Source organism: Nannobrachium achirus (assembly GCF_963921795.1).
Source record: "Nannobrachium achirus genome assembly, chromosome: 8".
NCBI classification, from domain to species: domain Eukaryota; kingdom Metazoa; phylum Chordata; class Actinopteri; order Myctophiformes; family Myctophidae; genus Nannobrachium; species Nannobrachium achirus.
This window is the reverse complement of record NC_137817.1, coordinates 14480100-14505684: the sequence shown is the minus strand read 5'-3', so window position 1 is coordinate 14505684 and position 25585 is coordinate 14480100. Positions and strand designations below refer to the sequence as shown.

Sequence of the window (25585 nt, the reverse complement as noted above, 5' to 3'; positions counted from 1 at the left end):
TAGATTGGCTATTTACCAGCATGCAACACAGACAGTCGTGCGACAAAGTATAAATTCAAGATTTACTCATACTTACTTCCTTGTCCTCCCTGCTGCAAAGTCATTTGTACAGTCTTTTAAAGTCAATTTTATGAGCCTGTTCACATTCAATAGAAATAAATGCAAGGCAATTCATTCTCAACTGACTCACTTTATAGGACTTGGGGGATCATTTTTGTTCAATTTGAATTGACTGAATGCCCTCACAACTGTCATACTGTGACAGACACAGAAAACAATTCACATGAGTTGTTGTTGCAGCACACAGTAAGAGAGAATCAACAAATGCCCACGTCATACCAAAGAAACCAATTTCATTCTTCTGCTGAATCAAAGTGTCAGTCTACTTGAACCACATAGAACACAAAGCTTGCGGAAATGGCATTTCAGCTGAGCGTGCGTACACACTGTGAGGTTAGGGTTCAGGGTTAAGCATAGTGTTTGTGAGGTTTTGGGTTAGAAGCAAATTACCAACTAGAAATGGGAAAATAGTATGCAGAAGTTGATTCACACAAAGCTGCTGTTGCGGGACACACAGTAAAGGAGAACCAATGAATTTTCCCAGGTGGACAAAAGGCTTACATAAGACCACAGAAACCAATTTCATTCTTCAGTTGAATCAAAAGGTTAGTCTACTTAAACCAGCGGTTGAACCACATACTGTACAACACAAACCTCCATGTTTGATTGTGTCTGGGACGGCAAATGCAAATGCCCCCTTGCAGACACAACAACCCTCAATGGGTTATGGCACAAATAAACCATCATTATCAGACATGCACACACACACACACACACACACACACACACACACACACACACACACACACACACACACACACACACACACACACACACACACACACACACACACACACACACACACACACACACACACACACACACACACACACACACACACACACACACACACACACACACACACGTATACAAGCAGCTACTGACCACAAACACAAATTAGTTGTCAAATCATATGAGTGGGGCAGTGGGCGCTTGCATGCAGGGCTGCGTGATGCGTAGTGCAGTAGACCTGTGGTAGTGTTGCTTTCTGCATGCTACTCTGCTTTCAGCTACCGCCGCAGGCTAGGCATCCTCATGGAAGGTGAAAAGAGGAGCAGAGTCCTCCTGCTGGTGAAAAGCCACTCCACAGGCAAGACTTCTGCAGTGCCTCCTTTTATACATTTATTGGGTAGTTACAGGTTAAATTGTATGGGATCTCAGAGCAAGGGGCCAAGGGTGTAACTCCAACCTCCCCCGATAAATGAAACTCAGCTTCTTCTATGCAACAGTAGAGCCTGTTCTCCTATATGGCGGCAAATGCTGAACCCTGAAACCAACCCTGCTGACGGGTGCTACACCAGAATGTTGCGTGCCATATTTAACATCAGCAAGGGTGAACGTGTTACCAAGAATCTGTATGAGGGAATACCAAGGGTGAGCGCGAAAATAGCAGCCAGAAGAATGAGACTAGCAGGACACTGCCAAAGACATCGAGAACTGTCAGCCAGCAAACGAGTGCTATGGAAACCAACACACATGCACCGTTCAAGAGGACGTCCCACATTAGCAAATGTGGACAAGAAAGATGCAGGAGCACAAAGCTGACCAGATGTATGGAGAGCTGGGATGACTGGAGGCGACGATGGAGAGCTTGTCTGAGGACGACCTTGGCAGTTATGGTTAACTTGAGATAAGCCCCTAAAATAAAATAAAAAGAAAACAGTGATCAAGAGTGTGTAAAAGACATTGTTCAACCTTATAAACTGTGCTCTGGATGTGACTTCACTTTCACTAGACCTACACAATATTTTTGCTTGCCCTTACCTTGTTCAAAATAACCCTCTATAAATAAAGTCTAGATATACAGTATATTTATGGCCTGGAGTCAGAGTTCATCACTGTACATAGACCCAGACCGATTCCAACACAGTCAAGACAATCCACAGCCAGCATGAAGAATGGACCACAGGGAGAAAAAACTGTTCGATGGAAAATAACTTTAATAAAATTCCTATGAAAACAAAAAAACAGCAAAACAATAAAAGCCTATACATTTTGACATTATCCAGTGTCTGAGTGACATTTGAAGGCGAGCGGTGCGAAATACAGCAGCATCACACACAAACCCACAGTGAACCATTATACGGCAATTATTTTACTTTGTTGCACAACCCCGGAAACAACTAATGTTTGTGACCCTTGCCGAGAGAGGGTCATGCTACAAAGTATAAATCAGCGTTTAGGGCCCAAGGGTTCATATACTAATATACAGGGTCATATACTCGTTTGCGGATATTGCACAAAAATACCAAACAGATGTAGATGCTGAGGAACACCTTATGTCAAAACCAGGAAGTAACTTGGCATCACAGTGTCACAACAAATCCCCCTTTTCCACACCGGGCCCCAAACTCCACCCACACCTGCTCATATAAAAACAAATACACGTATAAAGAGAGCGGCACATACAGTATTTCGCAAAAGACATTCAATTTGGAACAGATAATTAAAAACACAGTATGAACATAAAAAGAACTATATCTCTTGCTCTTTTGTCATTTTGGTCCTAAAAAGGCATGTTATAATGCTTCAGTTATTTGTGGTGGTTATGAGGGTGAGCTGGATGGTGCTTTGAAAGGCTGACATCTTTAAGTAATGCCGTGATTAAAGACAAACTTCTTCAGGCTATAGTGATAATAACCAGCAGGACACTTAAAAAAAACAAGACCTCTTCTCTAACAATGACTTGAGTTCTTCCATAAAAAAAAGAGAGAAAGAAAATCAAGCTTTCATAAACCCCCTCAAAAAATAAATGATTTAAGATAGTTTTTAGCTAATTAAACAATAATTTAAATTCTCTTATCGCTCTCCATTTCAAATGATTCCAGTGTTCAATCACGCACTCAGCCTTTAGCTTCAAGCTCTGGATCACAAGGCTCAGGGTATCTCATTTCTCTCAATCAAACACCTCTCGCTCTCTTTCCTCACACAGTTTTTGGAGTAGTAAAGTAGTCTGGCACATAGAAATCTCAGGATAAAACGGAAATGACGAGAGGAGAAAAAAATAAAAGCACAAAATTAAAAAAATACAATCTTCCCGCAGTTTTGAGGCACACTTTCACGGCGAGCAGGAGGCGTCGTAGGAACACAACTGTTACGATTGCACCCCCTGTGGGTAAATGTGCACATTTTGGCGCCATTTTATGTCGTGGCGTAAGACGCAGCTGTCCTCAAGTCAGTCATCTTTCCCCACTCAATCTGTTATCCCAGTTGTCCTTTTATAACGTTCAGGGGCGGGGCCTGCTTACGCTGTCGCTGCCCTCTCAAGCCCAAGTCCAGACTAATCAGACGTCCATCTGACATGAACAAACAACCCGGAAACCATCCCGATTACCTCACCACTGGGTCAGTCCACTCCGTTAGTCCGTTTTAGGCTGGGCAAAGGCCAGTCCGTTTACGGAGACGAGGGGCATGGGTGGCTATAGGGGGCGTTGGGATTTGAAGGGTGCTTTCCCTTCTTTGGCGAAACCGCTTTACTCGTCACAGTTCCACAGATACAGTACGCCACTGAACCTCTTTGAATAGCTGGAGGCACTGTGACAGAACTATGTAAGGCAAGGAAGGGCTAAGTACAGGTACCTATACACCAAGGAGACGGGATGTACTGTGTTGTGTGTGTGTGTGTGTGTGTGTGTGTGTGTGTGTGTGTGTGTGTGTGTGTGTGTGTGTGTGTGTGTGTACATGCTCATCTGTTATCATTTGGGATGGTCCTCTAGATTCCCTTTATTTTTAATTGGACGTGGTTGTCTCTCTGTCCGTCCTTGGCACACCTGCTGACCCCTCCACCCCCCCTTCACTGTGTCCTCCAGACCCAGGTGGGCCCTGGTCTTCAGCGGTGGAGCTAGGTCTAGGAGCGGTTGTCCTTGGCTACGTTGTGGGCCATCCAGTTGACTTTGGTGGTCCAGCTTTCTCTGAGGGCTTCGTCAAACTTCTGCCGGAACTGCTTCAGGGCCTCGTCGTCCGTCTTGCCCAACGCCAGAGAGTCCTTGATAGAAGGACAGACGGAATGAAGTGCCAAGGTAGCAAGGAAGGAAGTAGAATTGAGGAGAACGAAAGGAGATGTTAATTGGGGTGGCAACGGGAAGGAGATTTTTGGAGGAGAGAGGAGGACATGCAAAGGGGATTCAAGGTGAAGAAGAAAGAGAGGAAGGAGAAATGATAACAGGAAGGAATCAGGAGAGGTGAAAGGAAAGGAATGATGGAAAGTGGAATTTGAGAGAGGTGAAGAGAGGAGAGAGAAGGTCTGATGATGTCGTTTATTCCACTCAAAGCATCCATCGCTCTGAAGCAAATGTTAACTGTTGCTAGCAAACCACACACAACACACACACACGCACGCACGCACGCACGCGCACTTCATACTAATCCATAGAAAACACTGGACTCATGCAAGATACGAAGATAGCAATGTCATCACACATAGTACAGTATGCATGTCCGTCTGCATGTGCTCTCCCATAGCCTGTGTGTGTGTGTGTGTGTGTGTGTGTGTGTGTGTGTGTGTGTGTGTCAGTGTTGATTTCGTCGACTAAAACTATGAGGAAAAATGTTTGTCGACTGCGTTTTTTTCACTGACGAAAACTAAATAAAAACTAAATAAGAACTAAGCTGTGATGACTAAAATTAAGACTAAATATATTGACAATTTCGTCAACAAAATAAAACCTAGACTAAAACGTTAGGGAGGGACTAGTGGAGGAGAAAGTAATTTGGTTGCGTGTTGAAAATAGCAGATCTACAAGCTCACAACGCGTCGCAGTAGATCAGCTATTTTCAGCACGCAACCAAGTGTAAAATCAGTCATTACGATGCCATCAAGGCCTGCAAAAATACATTTCAGTTGACTAAATCAACTGTAGATTTAGTCAACTAAAATCTTATGATATTTAGTCGACTAAAATTTGACTAAAACTAAAACTTTTCAGGTGACTAAATTATGACTAAAACTAAATTACATTTTATTCAAAAGACTATGACTAAAACTAAATCAAAATGTGCTGTCAAAAACAACACTGGTGTGTGTGTGTGTGTGTGTGTGTGTGTGTGTGTGTGTGTGTGTGTGTGTGTGTGTGTGTGTGTGTGTGTGTGTGTGTGTGTGTGTGTGTGAGAGAGAGAGTGCGTGCGTGCGTGCGTGCGTGAGAGAGATATACCTTTAAGTACTGGATGTCTTTGACAGAGGTCAGCTCCGGCAGGCCAGCAGTCAGCATGAGAGCGAACAGGGTGATGAAGAGGTTGCCATTCTTCCTCAGGATTAGATAGGCGTCCTCACAGTACTGCCGGAAACTAGGAGGTTGAGCACATGCATACATACATTAAATACTGTACATTCAGAAAGCCCACAGACAGATTTAAGCATTCTGAACCCGGCAACCTGACGCCATGCAAAGCGTTGTGTGCTTGTACCTTGGCAATTTTTTTACTTTTGCCTGAAACAATCATATGTATAAAGAAGGGAATTAATGTATGAAAAACTAAAAAAATAATATGGAGACACACATTTTCTGCTCGACAGCGACAACATGAAATGCCAGGCTGTGGAAAGATGGAGATGGATATTAGGGCTGTCACGATTATGACATTTTACATGACGATTAATTGTCACTCAAATAATTGCGATTAACGATTTTTTTGTTTTGTTCAAGGTTTCTTTATTATTTTTACAACTTGTATATATGAATTCACAAAAACTTACAAAAGATGATGTATTTTACCCCCCCCCCCCACCCCCCCAAAGTTCCCGCTCCGAAAGAGCCACAACCCTGGTGCGATTAACGATTTAATTGTATATTTGTCGTTGACAATTACATTTCTGTTTGGCTTTTAGGCTTTGAAGTTGCACATGGCAATCATGACACATGACTTAAATATACAAAGAAATGACTGACATATTTGACAACTTTATACTTAAAAAAGAACATTGATAGAGGAAATAGCCGATCTACAAGCTCACAACGCGTCGCCATGCGACGCGTTGTGAGCTTGTAGATCTGCTATTTCCCAAAGTGTATGATATTAACATTTCTCAAAATGGAAACGATTATGACGATTATGCAAAATAATTGCGATTACCTCAAATAATTGCGATTAGACGATTATGTAATAATTGTAACAGCCCTAATGGATATGTTGAGCAGTGGTGAAAAGTAACTAGAAGTAACTACAATTTCGAGGTACTTTTACTTTACTGTACTGTACTATTTCCAATTTTCTATACTTACTACTTCTACTCCACTACAAAATCACAAGTTAAATATTGTACTTTTACTCCACTACAAGTACTGTAGTGGAGTAACATTAGTTACTAGTTACTTTGTAGATTTTGATTATTATTACAAATCATACAGTACTAGTAGCCTACGTTAACCACTCCAGCCCCATTTAAACGTTGGCCATTTGAAAATAGCCCATCTACCAGCTCATCAAGACGCAAAGAATATAGGATGCCTGTTTGCAGCACACTCTGGCAGTGATGACATGATGACGCATGTTTCAACAATGGGGTGTAATTGGCGGTTTACGCTTTGTGCAGCAAGTGTGGAATAATGAGTCAAAACGCTGTAAAACTGACCAAAATATGTCACGGAGGACAATCACAGAGAATGTCAGCGAACCTCTGGAACAACGAAAGGTTGCAGATGGCGTCATAAAATGTAATAATTATACTCTGATTGGTTGGATCCATTACATGGAGATGCAAGAGACAACGGCCAACTGCAGAAAGCATGAACGCTCAGCAGGGACTTGCTGGGCCCCTGATTCAGCCCGGGAAAAAGAGTTGGAGAGGCCCTCATTGCACGCTATAGAGAGAGATCTCTCTCCATAGTGCTGCTGCTACTCAAAGATTTCAGATCATGACAAGTGACAAGCCAGTGGGCCAATTACATGAGTTATATTTCGTCGTTGTCGGGTGGAAACCTTGTATGTCCAAAACCGTTTGTTTTGTATTTATCATTTAAAAAAAAAAATTAAACTAGTGAAAACAGCCGATCTACAAGCACACAACGCCTTGCACCGCAAGGCGTTGTGTGCTTGTAGATCTGCTGTTTTCACCACTTTTGTGCGACGGCCTTGTATGATGAAGCAGGGCTTTGCTTTGCGAAAAAATTGACAAATTTGAAACTTGGAGATACAAGGTTTCTGCCCGACAGTGACGATGTACTTTGTTGGCCGCCCAGCCCCCAAAATGGAACGAAGGCCGACATTTTATTTTTAATTTTTTCCTAATGGCCGGCCTGGACTGGCCGGGAATGAACCAGCCGTTCGGGAGTTGTCCCGCTTTTCCCAATGGCCAGCACGTCCCTGACGCTCAGAGCTCGGACCGTCGTGACTCGTGAGACTTGTCGAGTGATCCGTCGTTCCACACTCCTCACGCGAAGCACAAATTCACCCTTTGTCAAGTCCCGCCCGTTGTCTCGCCCCTCTTCACAACCATTGGCTGCTGTGTCTTGGTGGGACATTCGGTGGGACACTCCATCCACTACCATTTTAATTCAGTTGCTTAGTATTGTTATTCTGTGTGTCCAATTCTAATTTCAAACTTGGTTTCAGTAAAATGGAGCTGCTCAGTGGCAGTATAGTGACTCAGCATGTTTTTAAATGTTTTCATATCTCCAAAAATTATGTTTTAGCAAATTCAACATAAAAAAGGCGGGACCAGGGCGGGAGAAGGCAGATAGAGCCTGCTGGTTGGTCAGTATGTGTTACTGCATAATGCTGTGTTCTATTTGTCTGTCATTCAATGTTATATGAGATACTTTAATGGTTTCCTGTGGAAATAAGCTTAGTCTTTTCATGGATCTCCTTTTAGTAGACCTTGTAAAGGTGAACTGTACCGTCATGAAACTGTACCTTTTCCTATGCAAACTTCTAATAAAGTCTTCAATCAATCAATCAATCAGTCAGGGACCAACCAGAAGGCTAACAAAGGGTGAATTGACCGTCAGTCACACAGTCATTAACATTTTCTACCAGGGTCGTGCAACAACCATTTATAGGCCACCGGTTCTCAATGTCGGGTCCAGGGACCAACAGCGGTCCAAATGGACCGTCATCTCTGGGACCCCAATCTACACTGTACATCTACAGGGTTCATTTAACCATTGTTACACACCCTTAATTAAGCACCATTCCCACAGGGCACCATAACTACCAGTAAGACTCCCTAATCGGGAGATAAGCGACCGTAGGTCACTTATCTCCACAAATAGAGCAAAAATGTGTTTTTCCAAAATCTTCCTGATCCATGTTGATGACATGAGTGTAGACATACTGTGTAGTGATTTTCGTGATTTTAGGGCAAAATCTGAATCGGCCTCATGGTGGCGCTAGAGGGCCATGTGAGAAATGAGGGGTGGGGTCTCCGCACCGCCAAGGCGGACGAATACGTACCGGCCCCGGCTCTCCCGGTCGCTCCTAGCCCGAGTTACGGCATTTTATGTGAGCTGCAGTGGCAGGGGGTCCTCCACTGGGGGCGCCACCACTTTTGCATCCGTTCTGGAGCACCAGGAGTGGGTGGTCCCCGGGAATGCCCCGTGAGCAGCCCCGTTGGGGTGGTCATTTGGTAATTTTTGCACATGTGCTCATTTTTTACACTTGGGGGTCCCCGAGGGAGCTGGGGGTCCCTGGAGCTCCGGGGGTCCTTGGAGGTTGTAGTTTGGCAGGTAAGGAGTGTGTGTGCAAAATCTGGCATGGATCGGGGCAACGGTTGCGGAGATATGAGCAGGGCAAAAGTGTGACGTGTGACGTGTGTGACGGACGGACGGACGGACGGACGGACAGACGGACACCTCGAGCAGCTTTCTGTAGTAAGTGCGACCTACGGTCGCAATAAAGACAACTATAACTATATTGTTCACCATTGTCTTTTTTTCATAGTGCCACCCACTTGACTTAAAACTATACTGTTATAGTTATTGCGACCGAAGGTTGCAGTTTAGTATGTGAAACGGCACATCGTGTCTCCGTTTGTCTGGACGTGTACACTTTTTTACGGTCTATGGGTTTGCCGCTCTGACATTACAATGATGTCAGGGGAACCACTCTAAGAGAATGGGTTTGCCGCTCTGACATCACGCTCTGACATCACTGTGATGTCAGGGGAACCACACCAACAGAATCCCTTTTTTTATCTAACAGGACTTCATATTGGAATGCCCATATATGGAGTGTGAATGGATTGTGAATGGCCCTTTAAGGGTCTATTTGGACCCCCTGGTGGTCGCTGGACCTGACGTTGACAAACTGTGATCTCTGCTATATGTCCAAGTGCATGCACACACCAGGCTCCAGCCTGGAAAGCAGACAAACCAACCTGCCAAACTTCTCTGTGTTGCCCGTCTTGCCCTGTTGAATGACGTGGATGAAGTCATGGGTGAGGATGAAGGGCACGCGTTCTCGCTTGATGCCAAACTTGGACTTGAAGTTGCCCAGGATGTGGCCGAAGTCGATGTGGAAAAGCTGATGGACAGACACACACACAAAGAACAGTTTGGAAAAATATATATATTTTCAGGTGAATAAATCATGGCAAAACAATGTCCCGAGAGTGTGTTCCATTTGTACACTGTGATGGAGAAAAGGGAAATCAAAAGGCGAGTAAAATACATTTTGAGAAATATGGGCATTTGTTCCTCAATAGAGTGCGAAAGTGCGTGCAAAGTTTCACCGCAATCGGATGGAATCAGGATGGAATATGAAAAATCAAACCGATTTGTCTTTATTATAGAGATCATGTGTACCGGTTTGCGTGAAATTTGTAAGACCCGTTTCATTTAATGACTATAGAGACCGTGTGTACCAATTGCGTGATGTTTAGACAAAATCTGTAGGAGTACTGTCAAAAAATGTGTTTTACAAAAATCTGCCTATTGGTAACGCTATAACAGAACCCTTGTGAAGTAAAGGGTGGCAGAGGTTCTGCTCTGGTATCCAGGGAGTGTGCGTTCAGTTTCGCTGCAACCAATGGTGCCAGAGATTAATTGGTCTCACACACACACACACACACACACACACACACACACACACACACACACACACACACACACACACACACACACACACACACACACACACACACACACACACACACACACACACACACACACACACACACACACACACACACAATGAGAAAATCTAGCTTATGAAACCATAAGAACTGTGCATTCGCTGTTAGAACTACAGTAGTTAAATATTCATGTAAGCAAGCACAATAAGCTTCGGCTTCAGCCTACGCCTTTTTCGATGTTGCCAAAATGTATGCAAAATTTAATTGAAGTAATTTTAATGTAATGATATGAGGCACCAAAATAAACTATTCATTGATTCATTCAAGCACAACTATTTTGAAAGAAATAGCAGCAATATATCAAGATTATTTGTCACTTGGTACAATAAAACCTGAGTCAAGTAGCATAGCAATTTGTCAAAAGTATTTAAAATAGTACACAAATAGAAAGTAGTCCTACTCATGTTGATAAAAGGTGAGAGCATTGATGTTAAAGTGTTGTACTGTACCTGTCCAGTGCTGCGGACCATGATGTTGTCACTATGACGGTCTCCTATCCCCAGGACATAAGTGGCTACACAGTAGCCTGCACAGGACAGGGTGAACTCCTCGATGGCCCGGTCCAGAGAGTCACTACAATTACAATCAAAACACCACACAGGACTTGTGTCACCTTTGAGTGGACTTACAGCACCTTTCATTACGTGACTCGCACAGAAGCAAAATGATGCGTCTATGCTGCATTGACTTCTATTCTATGCTGAAACATAAAAAGGGCTTTATCTCTGAATAAGGTGCAAAGAACGCCAGGGAGGCAGAGATCTGCTTGTTTTCACGGCGACACTACACCGCAATGGTCGGCCCCGGTTTGGATTTTAGTTTCGCAAGTGTTTGTAAACAAACAGATCTTCTTCCTCAATCGTCAGCGGACACTCACGTGCACACGCACGAAGCTTCCGAGGCTCTTCAAAATAAAGCGTAAGTGAACGGCGGCACGAGCAACAGCTAGAAATGTTAGAAACCTTGGCTTCCATTGTGTTAAGGGGAGACTTTCAAATGTCAAAGTTTGAGAAGCACTGCTCTAAGCTACTCCACGTTTGGACAGCACAACAGCCGCCTTACCCAGAGTTCTTTTCTTTGAGCCAGTTGAGCAGGGCGTCCTTGTTGAAGGCAGCAGTTGCCGCCACGTTGCTGCTGGTCAGCTGGATGTTAGCGATGGTGTCCGCTGACGACACCACCTCGATCAGCCCCGCCCGGTCCCCAGTCGCTAGGCAACCGTAAGGCACAATTCTTCAACAAAAAAAAAAGGGTAAAGAAGAACTTGTTAGTTACAGATGCCTGCATCCTACATTCAAAACAAACACTACACTTAGTAAGACAGATCTGAGAGGGAGACCGATATACCGTACAGAGAATATCACGTTGCTCATAAATTAACCATTGTGAAACCCATTTACTACTACTAGGTGCATCAAACTCTAGCCTTTGCTTATATCCAATCCAATCCACTTTATTTATATAGCACATTTTACAACCAAGGTTTACAAAGTGCTGCACAGAAAATCATAAGCAAAAGTACACCAAGAACAAAACGCTAAAAACACAGAAGAACAGCAAAATCCCACAAAATAAAAACAACAGTGAAACAAGGTATAAAGATGGGACTTGAGACGAGCTTTAAAGGACTCTATGGTGGGGGCCAGTCTAACATGGGAGGGGAGCGCATTCCATGGTGTGGGGGCTATGTCAAGTTTACATGCAATTATGCTCGACTGCACGCAAAATTTATCGTCAATTAATGTCCGCCCCCACCATGTCTCAAATGCATATGTATATATGTTGAACTTGACGTGTTTCTTTTTTGCAGTTATTTTTAAACTTTAGGTAAGTCTAAATAATAGTCAAATTAGCCGGCACTCACTGCGGTCGCTACTGGACCTTAGGGAGTGTTACTTGTAAATGACAGAGCAGCCATCTGGCCATGAGCCTCCAGTACAGCCCAAAGATGACACATTTCCATCTTCAACCTTTCCTAGTTCCATGGCTACTCTGTTGTTAAAGGATTGCACCATGGCACTTTACCTATGTGCTGTGCTGGTAACGTTTGGATTCATTGGACGTCATATTGGGTATTAATTATAATTTTTTATGTTGTGTTTTAGTTTTGGTCTTTTATGTTTTATATTGCACTGCAAGTGGCTGAGGGTGAACGGTATTTCATATTCTTTATGTATGTAAGTACATGTATTGGGGAAATTGACAATAAAGTAATTCTTGGTTCTTGGTACTCAAAACCTCCACTAGAGGGCACTGGAGGTTCATTTATTCAGGGTGTGTTGATCATCCTGCTGAACTGATCTTTCAGAACGGCCCCAACTATGGGGCAAAGTCGGCCATTCGAATACACCAGAGCAGGGGTCTTCAACGTTTTCAGGCCAAGGACCGCTTAGTTGAGAGAGAGGAGACGAAGCAGGGACCCCCACAATCTTTTCATAGATTCCATATAGTTTCAGCACGATAATCAGTGTATTTTTGGATTCATGTCAATTTGTGTTTTCAGATAATTAACCATTTGAACTGTCAATACTTCTCCCCTCTACACCAAACCTCTTTGCTGAAAATAGCCGATCTACAAGCTCACAACGCCTCGCACTCTGCAAAGCGTTGTGAGATTGTAGATCTGCTATATTTGGCTAAAGTTCTCAGAATCTGGTCAATAATCTGTCTAAAAAAAGGAGATTTAGTTATTTTCTTTCTATCACACAAAGATTTGGAGGACCCCCTGTAGTAACTCTGAGGACCCCCTGTTGAAGACCCTTGCACCAGAGAGACCCGGCAGAACACTCAAAGAAGACTAATAGTTTTCAATTACAACAGTTCCCCGACCTGCTGCAAAGAATTGGACTCCACTTCTTAACCCATTTAGAACGGGTACACATTTTGTGTGTCATTATTTTATGCTTTAACTATTGAAAAATAGCAGATATACAAGCTCACAGCGCAGCACCGAGTGCCGCGCTGCGAGCTTGTAGATCTGCTATTTTTGAGAAATCGTGAAAATTAGAATTTTGACCCGATTCTATAAGTGTCTTTTGAATCCTTCTAAGATTTTTTTAAAAACCCTGTGTTTCTATGTCAGCAATCTGGCCAGCCATCGTCAAAGAAAAGGTGCTTTTCACTTAAAGGTGTATTCAGTGATAATGAAAGTGGCCGGGGGTCATCTTGACACAACGTGGAAATGTTTAGTTTTTTATAGATTTTCTACACCATTACAATGTTCTCGTTTTGATCATTAGACCCAATCACTGAATATCGGTAGGCCAACGTCTCCAGCTTCAGGATATGTATGATACTGATTTACTACGAGACTGTGGCATTTTATGAGTTCAGTAGTATACAATCTAGGCATTTAGCAGACGTTCTTAATTCAGAGCGACTGTGGTTCTCAAAACTTTTATTTTGACCATCATAACTAAACATCATAACATAACTACGGCCATACTCTACCCTGATTGGTCGAGGATTGGCTGGCCACCTCTGAAAACGGAATCTAGCTATGCTCGCAACACAGGCCATGGTGGAAGTCCTTATATGGTCAGCACACATTCTAGTGAGGAGAATGAATGGAAAATGTACCAATTATATTTGTATTTGAATGAAATACAATCACTGAATATACCTTTAACTGGAGCTCAGTTAGTCTGTTCTTGAGAGACTACTATGTCAGTGGTTCTCACACCTTTTCATGTGAACGACCCCCAAAATGATATTTATTTGGCCACGGACCCCCATCTCAAAATATTTAGTTCCAGGGACCCCCCAGAAGCAAAATTTGAGTTACAAACATTCACTTTATATTCAAAGATTTGCACACATTTTCACAACTTTTTCAAAAATAGCAGATCTACAAGCTCGCAGCGCGGCACTCGGTGCCGCGCTGTGAGCTTGTATATCTGCTATTTTTCACCGGTTAAAGCATTCAATAATTTCTAGGCCTAAATGGGTTAATAGAGACCCTATGCATTTGATGGGTGTTGAGCGCGTGTGAATGAGAAACACACGCACAGACAGCTGGGTAACCGATACGGTGGGAACACGTGTGGCTCGGTACGAGCTGCGGGTGATCCCTGAGCAAACCCCACACACGCCTCCTCCGCCACATCAAAACGGTTCCGTTAACATCGTCGTCCACATCCTCCTCGTTCTCCTCGGGCGCTTCGTTCTTTTCCTCAAACCTTTGTCCCTGTAACCTAAAGCCTGGCCTCTGGCTCAACTGTCAAAACAAGGCCGTCTAACTGCCTAGCTCCAGATGTGTCTGTGTCGGCGTGTGTGTGTGTGTGTGTGTGTGTGTGTGTGTGTGTGTGTGTGTGTGTGTGTGTGTGTTTTGGAGAAGAATGGAGGAAAACCTGGCTTTTTTAAAATAAGAGACAGTGTGGATTTGATTAGGAAGTAAAGAAGATAGTGTGTGTGTATGTGTGTGTGGTATGTAGGGATGGGACGATATGCGATATTACGTTTATCGTGATAAAAAAACACTGACGATAATCATATCGTGGAGATTTAATTTATCGTGATATCGTCCTCCGTCATGCACTGGGATAAATTCACCTTTTATTTGAGGTGCTGTTTAAGTGGAGCTCCGTTACCACTTAAACCCTCTAGAATCTAGAATTGGTAAAAGGTACTTATAATATACATACTTGATACAGTCTTTTTTTCACTCTATCAAATGTCTTTGCCAAAAAATAGCAGATCTATAAGCTCACAACGTGTCATAACTGCTATTTTTTGGCAAATGTTCTGCCCCAGGATAATGGATTTTGATTATCGCGATAATGTCGTAAATCGCGATTTATTTTGTCACAGTAATCGTGATATGACATTTTCATATCGTCCCATCACTAGTGGCATGTGAGGACTGAGGAGTATTGAGGGGTTAGAGGCTACATTAGCAGGGGGGTGGTGATTTAGAGCCCCTCCTCTCCCTCTACACCCCACCACAGTGCTGCTTCCCCTTCCCTGCAGAGAACAGGAATAAACAACCCCATGGTGCGTGCACACGCACACACGCACGCACGCACGCACACACGCGCAAGAGGAGGGGCTCTAAATCAGGTCTCACAGACATACTGACCTGAGGTCCAGATTTGCCTCCTTCCATAGCATGTCCATCAACCTCAGAATCTGGAGGGTTAGCATGTCCTGCCTCAGGTCTGGGATGAGGAGAGAGTGAGACAGAGAGACAGTAACAATGAAACCATTAACATTCATGGAACTTTTAACCTATCCATTCATTCATTCAGAAATCCCTCTCCTCCCTCATACATTCATACATACATAATAACAACCCCCTGTCCTACCATCCATTCATACATACACACACACACACACACACACACACATACTTACATGGCAACAACCTTCTATCCTACCATCCATACATACATACATACATACAAACAGACTAACCCGCCATACCATTCATAAATACACACACAGATACTTGGCGACAAACCCCTATCCTACCATCCATTCATACACAGATACATATCAACAACGCCTAGACCAGGGGTTCCCAAACTTTTTTGGATCAGGGCACCCCTATAAATATGTTTTTCATTCGAGGCACCCCTAAATTATATTCATAATCTTCACTCCCAACACTTTATATTTATGCCATATTTTAGCGATTATGTTGCGAGGAAAACATTGAGATAATAGACATTTTGGTTGGAACTGATTGAAAATAACTTTGCACTTCACGTTTTAAATTATACTAAATATTTGTTTAAGTGTCAAATTATCTCGCGGCACCCCTAGACTGCCGTCACGGCACCCCAGTGTGCCCCAGCACCCACTTTGAAAACCCCTGCCCTAGCCTACCATCCATTCATACATACAGAGAAACTCTCTCCTACCATCTCCGTTCTTGAAGATGATTCCTAAGGAGTCGCCTCCTAGCAGCTTATTGTTGTAAACAATCCACAGCGGCTTCATCTTAGAGTCCATGTACCGACACTTTTCAACACTGCCAGATGGAAGGAGAGAGAGGGAGAGGGAGGAAGAGAAAGAGAGAGACGGGGAGAGAAGAACGGTCAGTAAAAAGCCGCCAGCTGTCCCCGTTTCCCAGTATCATGAACAACTCTTTGTGAAGCTGTCTAGAACAGGGTTTGTCAGTATGTACTGTATACTGTATACAGGGTTCCCACGGTCATGAAATTCCTGGAAATATTTTGAAATTAGAAAAATATTTTTCCATGTACTGGAAAAGTTTTGGAATTGATCAAGGGTCCTTTAAAGTCCTGGAAAAAATAGCTATGCATTGTCTTTGGTTATTGATTTTGTTAAAACCTCTGAAATGACAAATTAAACAAATATTAGAGGCAGAAACTGTGTAAATAGCCGATCTACATGCTCACAACGCCTCGCGTTGCGAGGCGTGGTGAGCATGTAGATCGGCTATTTTCACAATAAAACCGTGTTATACAAAGTTCCTCAACTGTTAGTGCTCGTCAGGGTGCCGGGGTTCCCAGTTAAAATATGATTATTTCGGGGGTCATGGTCTGTAAAGGTTGAGAACCACTGCCATACACTACCTGTCTTTGGGCATTGCGCATAGGAGTAAGCGACTCGTTATTGCGCTGAATTATTGTTATATAGTCCTGGAAATTGGGTTCAATATTCTGGAAAGGTTTTGGAAAAGTTATGGAAATTAATTGGTAAAATTGTGTGGGAACCCTGTGTATATGACTCTCCCTAGTCCCTACTGTATATGTATAATGTGTTTACTGTAAATATTTTCTATTCCTGACTGTTATATGATGTTTATTTTGCATAGCGCTGTGTAAATGTATCTGTCATTTTGTCTCTATGAATTGAGTACAAAAGGACCCTAATGTAAACAAGCGATTGTACTTTCTTGGGTTTACATCCCATTAGTTGACCTTGAATCTGAACTGTACTGTCCTGTGCTTTTCCTATGCAAACATCTAATAAAGTATTCAATCAATCAATCCCATCATAGACCAATCACATCTCATGCCATTATGTCGGTGACATCCCTAACAGAAGACATGCATGGGGAAGTAAATGTGACAACTAGATCGTGGTCCAAGATGTATGCATGTAAAAAGTAGAAATACTGCATTGCAGTTGTATGCCCTCATCAAGCAGTCACCGTTGTTATTTGTGTCTGTCCAGACTCTCATAGTAGTGAAGACTTAGAAGGAAGGTGTGTTTGAGGTCACAGTCACCTTAACTTTTTTGTTGCCATGATTTTTTCTCTTCAATGTCCCTTGATGCCATGGTCTCCATAGACTTCCATGTAATTTATAGTGCACGGATCGTGCACGCCCATGCCTAGATGATGCACCACGTGTGTGCCCACTGTTCACAGCTTTCAAACAAAAAAATCCGCTTGGAAATCCGTTCAGGCATTCATGATTTATCAGCCATTATGTTTTCTTCAGATGTAAACAAACATGGGGTTAAACATGGGGTTAAACATGCAATTTCGCGATCGCGATCATGCCTAACACATTTCTGGAGGTCCAAAAAAACCTTTGAAAAAAAAATTGGATTTTTTTTTCTTCTTTTTTTTCAAAAACGGCCCAAACTCGGGAAACTCGGGGTTGGCACAGCGTTGGTACCAATACAAACTCTGGGTTGGCACCATATGTGTTAATCAGTTCATCCTTGAGTCCAAGTGATCATTTGTGCCAAATGCCATGAAATATCACGTTCACAAGGTTAGGAACATAAGTACGAATGTAGTTGTAGGTATGGACAACCGGAAGACATACAGTAAAGCCTTCAGGCATGGCTGTCCACTGGCAGATGCTTGGCTTAACCTTTTTTAAGACAGTCATCACACTAGGATATGCCCACATGCATCCAGCTTGTATAGTGAGGCTTCGCCACTGAACACCACATTGTGATTTGTGTGGCTTTGTTCACAAACTGAACATACAGTGGACTATCAACGGCTAAGGATTGGACAATGAGGCTGAGCTGTTGTTAGACTATATTTTGTTGTTAAAATCAGTATATACTGCAGCTGTAGGCCTCTCTAGCAAGGGAAGGGAATAACAGTATAGAGGCTTTTGGTAGAACTACAGTACTAGGAAATTAAACAGCAGTGAAATTACTCTAACTGTATTCATGCATTACTGAATGTATTCTCTATAACCTATTTGATTTTATTTATTGTGCTGTCAGGGACCCCTGTGGAACCTTACTTGACGCCGGCGAGGACAACGCTGGGATTGAGAGGGGAGTGGATGTCAGACAGGGTCTCCGAGTAGCCAGTCTGCCTCAGACAAGTCATCATGGCTTCCTTGGTCAACATGGCTTCCTTGGTCTTGCTGCTTTTATTCTTAAGGGTTCCCAGCTTTATGAGCTCATTGACCGACTTCAGCTTGGTCAGGGCTTCCATCTGCAAGGGGCGAGAGAGGGAGAACTGAGACTGTTAAGCCATTTAGAACGGGTACACATTTTGTGTTTCATTATTTTATTGAAAAATAGCAGATCTACAAGCTCACAGCGCGGCACCGTGCTTGTAGATCTGTAATTCTTGAAAAATCGTGAATCCTTCCAAGATTTTTTGAAAAACCTATGTTTCCATGTCAGCAATCTGGCCAGCCATCATCAAAGAAAAGGTCCTTTTCACTTAACTGGAGCTCAGTTAAACTGTTCTTGAGAGACTACTATGTCAGTGGAGCTCAAACCTTTTCATGTGAAGGACCCCCAAACTGATATTTATTTGGCCACGGACCCCTATCTCAAAATATTTAATTCCAGGGACCACCCAGAAGCAAAATTAGAGTTACAAGCGTTTGCTTTGAAAATACATATATTCAAAGATTTGCACACATTTTCACAACTTTTTTCAAAAATAGCAGATCTACAAGCTCGCAGCGCGGCACTCGGTGCCACGCTGTGAGCTTGTATATCTGCTATTTTTCAATAGTTAAAGCAGTCAATAATCCTAGGCCTAAATGGGTTAAGGCTCGCTTTACATATAGTTGCACACCAGAAATGGCAGGGCCGTAATGGCCATCAGTAGGTAGAAACAGAGGCAAAGGTATCGTGTGCATTCTATCACCAATAAAACTGCATGTAAATAAATATACCGGTAGTCTTAGTTAGGACTGTTCTGACCATCTGCATTTGGACTGACCGGACATTTTTCTTTTATGATCTAAATAACAAAGTACACAGTGATATAATAATATAGACATCTACATGCAGAAGAAGTTCAGACAAGTACAAGGGCTATGTGCGGGCAAAGGGGGAAATGGATTGATACGCCACAACGCAGTAAGAATGAGAATTAATTAAGTAACTGAACTACATCCAGAGCTTTGGACCAGTTATCCATAGTGTCAGCTCTGGCATCGTTCATTCTGGCATCAGAACGCTCAAGTGAACAAATATCAGAAAAACTATTGAGACAGATGGTATTCAAATTAATAGACCGTTCAAACCAGTTTTCTTAGCAGCAGCCGAGGCAGCCAACAGTATACTTTGTCCTGAAAAGTTAACGATATATTTGGGTTATAACCTCTGCCCGGACATGAATAAATATAATGTGCACTCTATCACAGTAAAATGGACATATAGTTCTTGTATGTACCGAGTATCAACAGTGAAAAGATAAATATGTACATACAGTATAGGCATGTAGATAAAGGTAAATATATAAATACATATAATATCAGTAAGACGCCCTAAGGGCGAAAAGCGACATCTCGCAGGACGGAATTCGCATCGTGATGTGATGTGACCTTGTAGATCGGCTATTTTCACTGGATCTCGGCTAGATATCAAATTTCTCTTTTTGGGTCTCGAGCTAAAAAGTTAGGGAACCAGTGCACTAGTCTATGTTATGAAATGGACTTGTAAGAGTTTTGAAGGTTCACTGCAAATAAGTCAAAGATCCCAGGGAATGATCTCGATGATTGTCAGGTTAGCTCATTCCTCTGAACAAACGGCACGTCAGCACTCTCACCCTAAACCCATCTCCCACCCGTGGGTCAACTCTTCAAAACAGGAAGTGACCCGGTAATGGTCAGCGCTGAAGAGGAAGCTGGGGGGGAAGTGTCCGGCGGAGTGGCTGTCAGAGCCTGCACTGTGGAGGTCTAGAGGTCAACCCGTTGTCACTGGGACACACTAAAAATACCATCCATCCAGTCAGGTTGTAAACACACAATAGACACTAAACATGGCTGATATATTGCACTGAGAGATGACAGACACTGTCCAATTGGACAGTGGTTCTTAAAGTGGGGCCCGGGGACCAACATTTTAAGGCTTATGACTCTGTAACTCTGAGAACTCAGATCAGTGGTTTTCAACCCGTGGTCCGGGGACCAACAGCGCTCCTTGGGGCCTGTTCCACCGGCAAAGAACCGGTTTGGGTTCTTTCTCCCGCCTATGGGATGAACCAGAGGTGAGCTTTTCCACCGAGAACCGAGTTGGTACGGAACCGCGTAAAACGAACCAAGGTTCCAAGAAAGTTGCCATCCCGTAGGCAGGAAAAAGAACCTGAACCGGTTCTTTGCCGGTGGAAAAGGCCCCCTTGAGGGGGTTCCAGGTGGTCACCAGCTAACCAAATGAATCCTTATAGATCTTTAACTCTTGAGAGTGTCAAATTAAACCAAATGGACCCGTAAGGTTTCGTAAGGGTCCATTTGGTTTCATTTTTTATTTTACGCTTCGTTTTACAACATCAATACAGCATGGAATTTTGGACAAAATACAATCCAACGACAACAAAATATTTTACGTTTTGGGTCTGGGAGGCTGAATCTCATCAATTGCGATCGGCGGCTCAAAAGCAGAATAAATAACGGACCATGATATGAAAAGGGTTGCAAACCACTGGTCCAGATGGAAGACCATGGCGGGGTCACCATAATCAGTAGGGTTCATCCTCTGTGGAGCATGAAGGCACACAGCAGCCACTGCCAGCCAGTAGTTTCCAAGATGTCTTGTTTAGGACCAAAGTGTTGGACAGATGGGTGTTGTGTGTGTGTGTGTGTGTGTGTGTGTGTGTGTGTGTGTGTGTGTGTGTGTGTGTGTGTGTGTGTGTGTGTGTGTGTGTGTGTGTGTGTGTGTGTGATGTCCAACCTGTTTCTTTAAGACCTCAATATGAGGGATGCTGCCTCGACAGTAGGCCTCCAGGATGAGGGCGAACTGGACAGCGACAGCCGGCATGTGCATCTCTGACCTGCAGAGGGCAGCAGAGGGATGACACTGGTGACAAGAGAAACCTCAAAGATCTGTTAAGTGTGAGACCTGGTCTCTTTCACAATCCCACAATTTCTTTCACTTTCTTTCTAACACTCACTCACTCACACTCACACACACACACACACACACACACACACACACACACGCACGCGCGCACACACACACACACACACACACACTCACCGCAGGTGCCAGAAGAGGAAGTGGCCTATCTTTCTGTTGCGCTGGGCCCGGTCTAGTAGGAAACGTGTGAGAGCACAGTCATAGTAGGGCTCGTAGCGTAACACCTGCACCAGCTGCAAGAGGTACTGAGCCAGCTCCTCATCACTGGGGAAGGAACACACACACAACTCATCCATTTAGTCCATTATATATATATATTTTTTATAGATTATCAATAGAGTAACGAAGTTTGACTTCATTTACACATCCTACCTGGTTCACGTTCCGCCCCCCCCCCCCCCCCCCTTTCTGAATTCCCATAGACTTTTTTCATATCGCATCATATAAGAACTGTGTTCCAAACATAAACAAATTATCTCAGCGGTTTGACTCATATGGAGAAAACTCTAATGTTACCGTTGGCGAATTAGTGACATTTTCACCAGAAACCGACTGTATAAAATATTAGTGACTGACTATCATAAACCATACAGAGCCATCTCCCCGACAATATCGCGTGGACCACAATGCATATGAGACGATTTTAAGATGACTCAATGTTATTCTCCATAGAGTAATTACTCCGTGAACCGGGGGATGAGATAGTGACGTCATGACTTCGTTACTCTATATTTTTAAATAAAATAATCGATTAATAAATCCCTGTTTGGTGCATGTCATAGTTCCTTTTTTCTTCATAAATAGTGACATTTTAGGTAGATTGTCTATTTAAAAAAACAAAAACAAAAAAAAAACAGAAATGATCAAAAAAATCAAAAATGTAATCAACAGAATAGAAGAAAATCTATAATTGGACTGGAGCCCTACATTGTGAGGCACATTGTATGCAATGGTGAAAAGCACCATTACCAGTATAGACAGGCATTCTAGTTGTGGGCTCGCCTGTAAGGCGAGCACACTTTAGATATTGTCATTATTTATTTATTCCTAGATCAAGTTCTCCTCAATACTTTGGCACCTTTCTACTCCTACATACTTAGTGAGAAAATGAAAATAAAAACATCAATGTGTTCGGTTTACAGTGGCGAAGTGTGCTATTATTTTTTAAAGCAATCGGCCAAATGGTGGCGCTGTAGGAAGCCTTCGAAAGTGCGATCTTTGAACAGGTATAGCTCATGCTGTGTTATACATACAGCCATGAAACCTGTATACACTTATGCGTCTCCTCATGCCGAACAACTTTTACCCTCTAACTTTTGACCTCTGACCTTTAGGTCTCCCACAATTCGGAATTATATGAAAAACAGTAAAAATCTATCTCCTCCTGGGATTTTCGCGTCAAGTGCACAAAACTTTTTTCACATGAACTTTGAACCTATATCTACACAGGCTATGTGGTGAGAAGTTTGTACGTTAAATAATGATTTTTTAATAATTCAATATATATTGCGGTTTTATGCAAATTATTCTTCGGCCTCTAAATCATACATGCAAAGTTACACGTTCATGGCATTTGGCAAAGATGTGGAGGGTTAGTCAAAGTATCACTGAAACCAATTTTATTCCAATCGGCCAAAGGGGGGCGCTATACGAAGCGTCTGAAAATTCAAACTTCAAACGGGCATAAGTCATGACTCGTTTCGTTTGAAGACATGCAACTTGTTACACGCGTGCTTTGACTCAAGCGGAAGACATCTGTGTCGTTGTTAAGTAAGCTCCGCCCTTCGATTTTCCGCCACTTTGAGCAGTTTGTAAAACGCGTAAACCCGCTTTTATTCTGGAATTTTCGCGTCACGTGCACAAAACCTTTTTTACGTGAACTTTGGACCGATATCTAAAGATCTGTCAGATCGGATTTCTTTAACATTGAAACATGCTTTTTTAAATAATTCAAACAATATTGCATTTTTATGCAAATTATTCTTCTGCCTCTAAAACATACATGCAAAGTCAGATTTTCATGACAAAATAGTGTAGAGGGTTAGTTCAAATATCACTGAAACCAATCTTACCCCAAATGGCCAAAGGGGGGCGCTATATAATTTTGAGCAGTTTGTAAAACGCTTAAACCCGTTTTTATTCTAGGATTTTTTTTGCAATTTGCATGAAACATTCTACACGCAATCTAAGGACCTTTATCTAACATGCCTATGAAGTGCACACAAAAAAATTATAAAATAATAATAATAAATATAGCTGCAAGCAGCGATAAAGTGGCCAAAGCCAAAAACACCTCAAATCATGAACACAGCCTGCTATGTGCGTGAAAGTGCAAATTGCAAATAAGCAAATTCCCAATAAGCACATTCCCAATAGGTCAAGGAACAGATACCACCCTTCTTACATTGGCCTGTTATAGCGCCACCAGCGGGTCAACTTTTGCACAACACATTTTTGGAACAAAATGGACCAATCTTTGACGTCAGTAACGTCAAAGAGAGCACTGCCTGCGATCTTGACATTTTGTACTTTTATAGCCATTGTTTTCCGGCTTGAAGCGAGCCCACAATTGTTTCGAAGGAACAATATTTTTCTAGTTTCAACACATTACTGTTCCAAGAGGGATGCTAAACCACATGAACCCTAGCATCCCGTCCCTATTCTGGGGTCAGCTATTGTTACTGAAGAGATTTAGTGGAGAGGGAAGAAAGGAAGAGGTGGCCAAGTATAGAACCAGTCAACAAAGAATATAGGGTTTAACAAGGTGTGTGTCTGTGTACTGTGTGTGTCTGTATATTTGCACTTTACCTCATATCCCTCAGGCAGCCCACAGCGTACTCTCGTACGTACTGGTCAGGGTAGTTGAAGTCCAGCAGCTCCAGAGCGTCTCTGGGACTGAGCTTAGGCCAGATCTGGAGCAGAGCCTGGAGCTGAGAGAGACAACACAAAGATACTGGTTAACTGAGAGAGACAACACAAAGATACTGGTTAACTGAGAGAGACAACACAAAGACACTGGTTAACTGAGAGACACGGGTAGGGCTGTCACGATATGACATTTTACATGACGATTAATTGTCACTCAAATAATTGCGGTTAACGATTTAATCGCGTTGTTGTTGCTGACAATTCCATTTCTGTTTGGCTTGTAGGCTTCAAAGTTGCACATGTTTGCACACCGTCAGCACTTGCACAATATGAACACTTTTATTATTTAAGCAACGTTTCGGTCACATATGATGTGTTTCTATACGTTGGTCCCTGAGCCGATCAGGGTGTGAATAAGACTTTTTTTCCTATGTTTTTTTTATTTGAAAGCTTAATATCCCTTTAAAATCTCGTTGAGGGCAACAATGCAAAAACTTTGAAATAGACTCGAGCATAGTGTATGGTTGCAGGACGTTTTGGTACACAGCCCTGTACAAACATTTCTATCCATACTGAGTGGTTTTAGACATAACTGAACCAAAACTTATTACTTTTGTGTAATTTTATGTCATGTTTGTCATCAACTTTAGCAATAAGCACAAGTTACTGATATACTGTACCTCTAAATACAATCATATGGATTGGATTGAAGCAATGTTCATCTTTACTGTATACATTCTATCTACATTACGCCCTCCCATCTAACCTGAGCCATGTCTTCATGTTTGCTCCATTTGACAGAGAGCAGCAGCTTGGGCAGGGATTGGGGAAAGTTCTCGCGGCAGTCGTAGCGTAGTGTCCAGATCAGGTCCTTCTCGTTCTCGCACAGCTGGGACAGCGGGTCTCGCTCCATGATCTCCTTCAGCTCAATGTGGAACTTCTTGCCTCCTCGACCCTGAGAAGAGGAGCACATTGTGAGAGGATATTAAGCACAGAAAGGTGGATGCAGCAGTATCAGATACAGTTTTGCCCAGTTTACAATTAAGGCATCTAAGAGCATGTCTGGTCAACTCTCTTATCCAGATTGATTTATAAAGTGCAAGACTGAAGTAAGCGGCATGAAAGGCATGAAGGTTTAGGCATAAGACAGTGCACAAGATAGGGCCCAAAATAAGCGCACAAGAGTCATAGGGAAGGGAGGGACGTAATGTCCTGTGTTTGCTGGACTAAGGTAGAAAGGGTGTAAGGCCTTGGTCCCTCGATGATCACCAGTGT

At 42.8% G+C, this 25585-nt stretch overlaps 1 protein-coding gene across 2 annotated transcripts in view; it reads right to left on the bottom strand.

Annotated features, from left to right (window-relative positions):
- Positions 1-2088: 2088 nt before the first annotated feature.
- Positions 2089-25585, bottom strand: part of pik3cb (phosphatidylinositol-4,5-bisphosphate 3-kinase, catalytic subunit beta) — a 111016-nt gene continuing 87519 nt past the window's right edge. For both annotated transcript variants that reach the window (XM_080731003.1, XM_080731004.1), the window contains exons 13-24: positions 25077-25265; positions 24251-24372; positions 21563-21706; positions 21257-21356; positions 18364-18560; positions 16045-16154; positions 15261-15339; positions 11249-11416; positions 10636-10759; positions 9431-9576; positions 5271-5403; positions 2089-4105 (exon numbers count right to left, since the gene is read on the bottom strand). In XM_080731003.1, coding sequence (XP_080587129.1) covers positions 3968-4105; positions 5271-5403; positions 9431-9576; positions 10636-10759; positions 11249-11416; positions 15261-15339; positions 16045-16154; positions 18364-18560; positions 21257-21356; positions 21563-21706; positions 24251-24372; positions 25077-25265 — 1650 coding nt within the window. In that variant the 3' untranslated portion in view covers positions 2089-3967. The remainder of the gene's footprint in view (positions 4106-5270; positions 5404-9430; positions 9577-10635; positions 10760-11248; positions 11417-15260; positions 15340-16044; positions 16155-18363; positions 18561-21256; positions 21357-21562; positions 21707-24250; positions 24373-25076; positions 25266-25585) is intronic.